This window comes from Triticum dicoccoides, chromosome 7B, assembly GCF_002162155.2.
Source record: "Triticum dicoccoides isolate Atlit2015 ecotype Zavitan chromosome 7B, WEW_v2.0, whole genome shotgun sequence".
NCBI classification, from domain to species: domain Eukaryota; kingdom Viridiplantae; phylum Streptophyta; class Magnoliopsida; order Poales; family Poaceae; genus Triticum; species Triticum dicoccoides.
In genome coordinates, this window is record NC_041393.1 from 450,022,794 (window position 1) to 450,029,580 (window position 6,787).

Sequence of the window (6,787 nt, forward strand, 5' to 3'; positions counted from 1 at the left end):
TCTCTTCGGCGACGAGGCTAGCAACTAGTTCGCCGCGCCGTTAAGGGGTCGCTCGCGCACGACTTCGGGCTCGTCGTGTCGGACGCGGAGCCACGGCCACCATCCATTGCAGTCGCCATTGTCCGACACACACTGCATTTCTCCTCCCCGTTCCTCTATCTCAGCGCTCCTTCACACGGACTTTCTCTGTGGCGACGATACTAGCAACTAGTTCACCGCAGTGCCGGCAAAATCGCTCACCCGAGACTCCATGCTCATTGTGTTGGACACGACGCCGCAGGCACCGTCCATCAGCAGTTGCGAGGCACAGTGTGTGTTAAGTGTAAGTGCTAGCTCTTAACCATATCCCGTGTATACAATTTAATTATCAAACACCGTGTAGTTGCGTGAGGCAAGCCAATGCGGATAACCCAACGCTATGTCAAAATTGCTTCCCTGATGCGAAGGACCAGATGCAGATGTTAGTTTTCGATCTACATTTCGCCAACCAGCCGTTGAACCAGATTGAGCTAAGCCAGCGTCTCTAAGCCAGCCTCGCTCGGCAAGGCTAGCACGCCATTCGTGTTCCTTCCTGCGGCGGCCAGCTCCGCGGCCGTCCAACCGCGGTGGCGGGAAACCAAAAGCCACGCCTCCCGCCCTCTAAAAAACAAAACAAAAATACCCACTGCGCGGGATCTTCCCACTGACATGTCGCACCCACCCTCCCAACCCCACCCAAACCCAACCCCACATCTCAGCCACTCGAGCGCCAAACCAGCCGCGTCCGGCGTCCCCACCCAGAAACCCTTCCCCCCATCCGCGTCACCTCTCTCCCGGAGATTCGCGGAGGCAAAGAAACGCATTAAACTCTCGCCTCCGCCATTCCTTCCTTCCATATCTGCTCTCCCCAAAACTCCCCCAAACCCCAATCGCGCGAGCACGCACGCACGCACGCGAGTCCAACCCCTCTACCCCGCCTCGCACGAAACCCTAACCCTAGGTTGGCCATGGCCGGCGATGGGACCGACGCCGCCTTCGAGGACGAGGTAGAGCCGACGGTCACCATCAGCGAGTACATGGACGGCATCGAGGCCGAGGAGCTGGTAACCCCGCACGCGCTCTCGCCCCCTCCGCTGCCGTTTTTTAGCTCGATCTGGCGGTGCTCACCTTTTCTCTGCCAAACCCTAGGAGGCGGATTTGGTGCTGGGCGGGGACGACGGCAACGAGTGCACCTACGGCGCCGGCTACCTGAAGCGCCAGGCCGTCTTCTCCTGCCTCACCTGCGTGCCCGACGGCGTCGCCGGGGTCTGCACCGCCTGCTGCCTCGCCTGCCACGACGGCCACGAGGTGATCCCCTCCTTCTTGAATGCCATTTGCTTTGAATGGAGATTTATTTCTCGTTTGAACTTTAGTCCTACTACTATGAAGCTGGATTAATGTTCATAGCGGTCTGCGAAGTGAGCAGCGAAGGAAATGGGGAGGACTGATATTTGGGGGAAATGTGGATCTGGATTTCCTGCGAGTAACTTTGCGTTGTTATTCCCGATTGACGATGTGCTGTGTTCGAGGGGAATATTTTTTTTACGGCGTACCCTGAATCGTCAGCAACACATAAACGTTTTATGTAGTGTACTGAGCTGTGAAATGCTGTTCTCTAGATTGTTCATGGTTTTCTGTGCTTTAATAGCAGTCATGTGTGCTTGCAGTGAATTTTTTGCCAGAATGAAAGTGTTTATGCTGTGTATGAAGTGCATGCATGCAAGGCTGCCAGTGCATTTGAGATTTATTTTGTTTAGTTTGACTGACGGAGCCTACAATAGTTAGCATAAAAGTATCCTAGTCAGACAACCTAGGATCCCAGTTTACTAAGCATCTTCCTGGTATTTTACAATGGCCATTGCCATGGTGCTTAGATAGTGACTTGTATGGGTTTATCCACTTCTCAGCTCTGCCTGACACAATTTTAAGAGTCGTCTCCAGGCTGAAATTGTGCACATATTTATTGCTGGTGTAGATAATTTATTCAGGAGGTTGATACATATAAAATCAGGGGTGAACCTTATTCGTGGTAATATCTGTTAGATCGGACCAGGCAATGCCATGCTTTTCAGTACATTGTGATATTTTATAGCAGAAAATATGGTGTTGTGTTCTGGTTCATGAGATCATTTATAATAATTTTGTTTTGAATATTTCTTCCAATCAGTTTGTTTCTCATTTGCATACATAGAATTTCGGAAATGTAGCATGATGATTACTCAGTTACTATCTTCTGCAACCTTCTCTGTAATTGTGCGTGCAACTAATGCCTGGAAAGTTCGTCCTGTTTTTTTTTCTATAGGTTGTTGAACTTTGGACGAAGCGAAATTTTCGTTGTGACTGTGGCAACTCAAAGTTTGGAGGTCACCTCTGCAAACTTAGCCCTGAGAAAGACCCTGAAAATCCAGCAAATTCTTATAATCAGAACTTCAAGGGTTCCTACTGCACATGCAGTAGGCCCTATCCTGATCCAGAAGCCAAGGAGCAAGTTGAAATGATACAGTGCTGTATCTGTGAGGACTGGTTTCATGAAGATCATATTGGGCTTGACTCTTTGGAGAAGGTTTTCTACTTTCCACACTTTTTTAAGGGCATCATACGTGCTAACTGCTTCTGGTGTTGATTCTTATGGAAGTTTGCATGATTTTGTACGACATATACCTTGAACTGTTTTCTAGTGCTGTTGGTAGGTTTTGATTTTCAGAAACATAGCATCAGCATCCAATGTGCTACTCCCTCCGCCCCACAGCATAATATCGTTTTCAAGCTAACATAGCTTAAAAAGCGATCTTATATTTTGGGATGGAGGGAGTATTTTCTTGGTCTGTCGTTACTCATTATCTTCCTTGCTGGGTGAAAGTAGAAAACAAATGAATTTGTGTCTTCAGTCTTGTCTTGCTTCTCCACTCGTCTTTCCGCCCCTAGAAGTATGATTACCCATAAAATGGTTATGTTACTTGCAACAGCATCTCTTCTTGATCAGTCCTGTAACTAAGCCTACATATTGATATAGCCCATGCTAATATTTATAGGTAAAGTAGAAAACAAATGAATTTGTGTGTTCAGTGTTGTTTTGGGCCTGTTTGGTTTAGAGCCCTGATGCGCCCGACCAAATTTTTGGTAGTTGACCAGAGCGATGCTTGCGTTTGGTTGAGATCTAATAATTTGGCTCGCCCCAGACCCGTCGGTCCTTCCCGTTTATACTACAGCCAATTATTTGGCGAGGCGCTGGCGGCCGTTTCGTCCGCCAAATTTTTTGCACGCCCTTGATTGGCAAGGTTACTGCAGGCGCAATCCAAACACACCCTTTGCTTCTTGACCTGCCTTTCTCCCCTAGAAGTATGATTGCCCATAAAATGGTTATGTTACTTGCAACTGAGCATCTCTTCTTCATCAGTCCTACATATTGATATAGCACATATTAATACTTAGAGGCTTTAGCAGGTGCTGCAAACTGCTTTATTAATTAATACTCCCTCTGTCCGGAAATACTTGTCGGAGAAATGGATGTATCTAGATGTATTTTAGTTCTAGATACATCCATTTTCATCCATTTTTGTGACAAGTAATTCCGGACGGAGGGAGTACATGTTTTTGCTTTGTTTATTAGTGCTACAGAATTTCAGTTCATAGGTGGTTTGTGCTTAATGACTTCTTGCATTGCAGATACCAAGAGATGAGGAAGGGGAGCCACTGTATGAAGAATTCATATGCCATCAATGCTCGCCTGTTTGTTATTTCTTGAAACTCTATCCTGATACGATCTGGGCTTCTAGTAAGCAGAGTTCTGCGTCAGAAGCTGTTACTGCCGGTTCAAATGGTGTGGAAGGAGGTTCTTCAGGTCATGCTGACACTGAGAAAAATGAAAACGGTGCCCCTGTAGACCATCAAAGCATTGAAAATACCTCTGTTGAGGGGAACTGTACAAAAGGCATTGCAGCTTCAGATAAGTCCATTTTGGTTGACAATTCAGGTGTCAACTGTAAGATAGGAGTGGATATAAATACAACATCAGCTGATTCAGAGAAAACTATGCCCTTTTTCATGTCAAAAGGCTGGAGAGAGACCCTGTGTAAATGTGGAACATGCACCAACTTCTATGCACAACGAGGCATTGCACATCTTACTGATAAGGAGGACTCTATTGAGGAATATGAGAAGATAGCTAAGCAGAAAAGGGAGAAGAAGTTGGAGCAGCAGGAAGGAGCTGAAGCTAACTTCATCAATTCACTTAACCATGTCCAGAAGATAGAGATTCTGAGTGGCATCAATGACATGAAAAATGAGTTTCAATCCTTTATGGTAAAATTCTCTGCTTATTTGTCTGTTGCTCACTTGTCCGTAAGTTGTTTGTTATTTCTACATGCACTGATACCTGTAGCTTGTGCCTCCATGCTTGTGCTATCTATTCATCAAAATTAAACCAACAACTATACTAATACAGAGAAAGGGTTCAAGGTCAGCTTAGTTCAAAGTCCATCAGTACTCCTAGCTTCTTAGCAATACAACAATAACAGTAGCTTATATCAGTCACAGGAAATTCTGATTTTAAATCACCATTGTCAATTGGCTATATAATAGAGTCAGTTATTGTTAGCAACATGATTTAGTTACTTGTTAACTAAAAGCAAGTGCTGCAACAAATACCTAATCAAATAACCTGGCAGCAACCATGGTGGCATGGCTTTATTATCAATACCTAATTAAATGGTTGAAACTTAGAAGTTCTGCTCCTTGTTCTAAATATAGGAGAATGGATTATTCACAATTTCTCTCATGGTGAGATGTGAATTATACACTAAGCGGTGTTAATTAGGATCTTAAAGTGTACATGCCCAGGTCAATCTATGAAAATAAAATTATTGTTATTCAACAATATGCTTCATGGCAGTATGGCACATGTTATCAAATAAAATCAGGCTAGGCAGCACTGCTGCATCTACCAAATTTTCTTCTGAAAAGTAGGGAATTCCTCTAGCGTCTGCATCGACTGATGCACTCAGCCATCTTTATTGCAAAGTATTGGAACTGTACGAGTGAAGAAGCAAGAAAAACACTGTAAAAGGCGATAAAGACCACAGTAGAGTTTATGCCACAGCCACATATACTTAAGACTGCCATCCAGATTGGTTGAATAGTCTGATCTACCATCAAGTGGCTGCACCCAGAGAACAAAGAATCATGTGTCTCCAGACAATGCAGTAAGCACCATGCATGGATCCAATGTGTAGTCATATGAATAACCTGCCAAGGAAATAGGCAAGTCTTTTTTGTTAAAAATAATATCATTACAACATGTATGATCAAACATGGGTGGTTTTCAACATTGTGTTTTGGAAAGATAGATATTTCATGCATAACAGTTATAACAGAAATGGAACATTGGGGACACCTCTAACCTCCCTTGGATGTGGGTCATCTGTGAATACATGAAAACGTCACCATGGGTTGGTGCTAAATGTTGCTAGGGCCATAGGACTGAATGCACCGCCACATGCCTGCATGGTGTAGGATCAGGGTTCTCTAACAGGGATGAAAGTACCAACATGTTCTGCATAACTCATTTGCAGTCTCAGATTTGCATGCATGTTTCACTAATTTCTTATTCTGCATATATAAGTTTTTCTCAATTATGTGGATCAATATATTTGAATTTGAATTTCTTTGATATGTATATCTGCATTGCCATTAATATTTTTAAAGAAAATCCCATTTCGTTGTTCCGATCTGCCCATGTGATTTATGTTCACTACAATTCCATTTCATCATGATGGCAAAATTATGTCCTTTTCCTTTTGTTCTTGAGAGTTTATGCACATTTATGGTTCATTTCTTTTGTTCATCTACCTGATGGGTGTTTATTTATAACTTTGAGCAGGAATCCTTTGATCCATCAAAACCAGTTACATCTGATGATGTAAAATCTATTTTCGAGAATCTTGCTAGGAAGAAGCAGAGGTTATCCTGAGCTTCAGTTGCTTCAGGCCTTGCTTGAGCGGGTGAGCCTAATGCCCTGCTGCTTCTACGCCAAAATTTCCAACTGTTATCTGGCCACCACTGTCTTGGTGGGTACTGTTAACTTATGCTGTGGCCACCATGGCGTGTTTATCTACTGTACTGTAATGCTAGCTTCGTCGTAGTTCTGCTAGATGTTTCAAAGTCAGCTCGTGATAGTGATCCGAGCGACCAGTGGAGTGAACAGCATGTTTGTTCCTTTGGATCAAAACTTTGTGGTGATTCCCATTACCCAAAAATGTGTTCTCCATTGCGCTGCCCTTTGATTCTTCTTGCTGGTTCTTTATTTGTGCACTTTTTGCTGCTGAAGAGAACTGCTCTTGGGTTTCGCCGAACTTGGTGATGGTTTTACCGGTTGTTTGGCTGTGGGGTGGTTGCTGCTGCCGAGCAATATTTGCTGCTCACTACTAGCATAGTGATTGGGGCTGTCGAAACTCCAGCACGGCTTCAACACAGGCCCCACAAGTTAATAGATGTCCATGGGCCGCTCAGTGGTGTGGAAGGCTCCTCAAGAGGCACATAGATAGTTGAACAGTAGGGGCAGCCAGCCCTCTCGGCCAGTATGACTACAGCGAGATGTTTCCAGTTCAAGAGCTTTCAACACCGCCAGACCGGAGGACAGTGCCACAGCATTTTGCAGTCACTGCAGCAGCTTCCGCGAACGCTACTAGTCCACTACCATAGCCAGAGAAAGTGCCATTGATTAATCCGCCATCAGTGCTAGAGCTGCTCTCCATTCATCTTTTAGGCCCTG

At 44.7% G+C, this 6,787-nt stretch overlaps 1 protein-coding gene across 2 annotated transcripts; it reads left to right on the forward strand.

Moving 5' to 3' along the window:
* The first annotated feature begins 809 nt into the window (after nt 1-809).
* On the forward strand, nt 810-6,294 carry LOC119336004 (putative E3 ubiquitin-protein ligase UBR7). Of its 2 annotated transcripts, XM_037608041.1 has the most exons (5): nt 813-1,082; nt 1,168-1,326; nt 2,321-2,581; nt 3,685-4,320; nt 5,897-6,294. In XM_037608041.1, exons 1-5 carry the CDS (start codon nt 987-989, stop codon nt 5,984-5,986), a joined length of 1,242 nt encoding a protein of 413 aa, XP_037463938.1. In that variant the 5' UTR covers nt 813-986; the 3' UTR covers nt 5,987-6,294. The 2 variants fall into 2 exon arrangements, with proteins under 2 accessions (XP_037463937.1, XP_037463938.1); XM_037608040.1 differs by lacking the exon at nt 5,897-6,294 and having other exon boundaries at nt 810-1,082; nt 3,685-4,455.
* Nucleotides 6,295-6,787: the final 493 nt, after the last annotated feature.

Bases quoted from the DNA above. Each gene is read 5' to 3' on its own strand.
- LOC119336004 (XM_037608040.1), top strand. From the start codon at position 987: ATGGCCGGCGATGGGACCGACGCCGCCTTCGAGGACGAGGTAGAGCCG. The intron at 1,327-2,320 runs GTGATCCCCTCC...TTTTTTCTATAG, and splicing joins CCTGCCACGACGGCCACGAG to GTTGTTGAACTTTGGACGAA. The intron at 2,582-3,684 runs GTTTTCTACTTT...CTTGCATTGCAG, and splicing joins GGCTTGACTCTTTGGAGAAG to ATACCAAGAGATGAGGAAGG.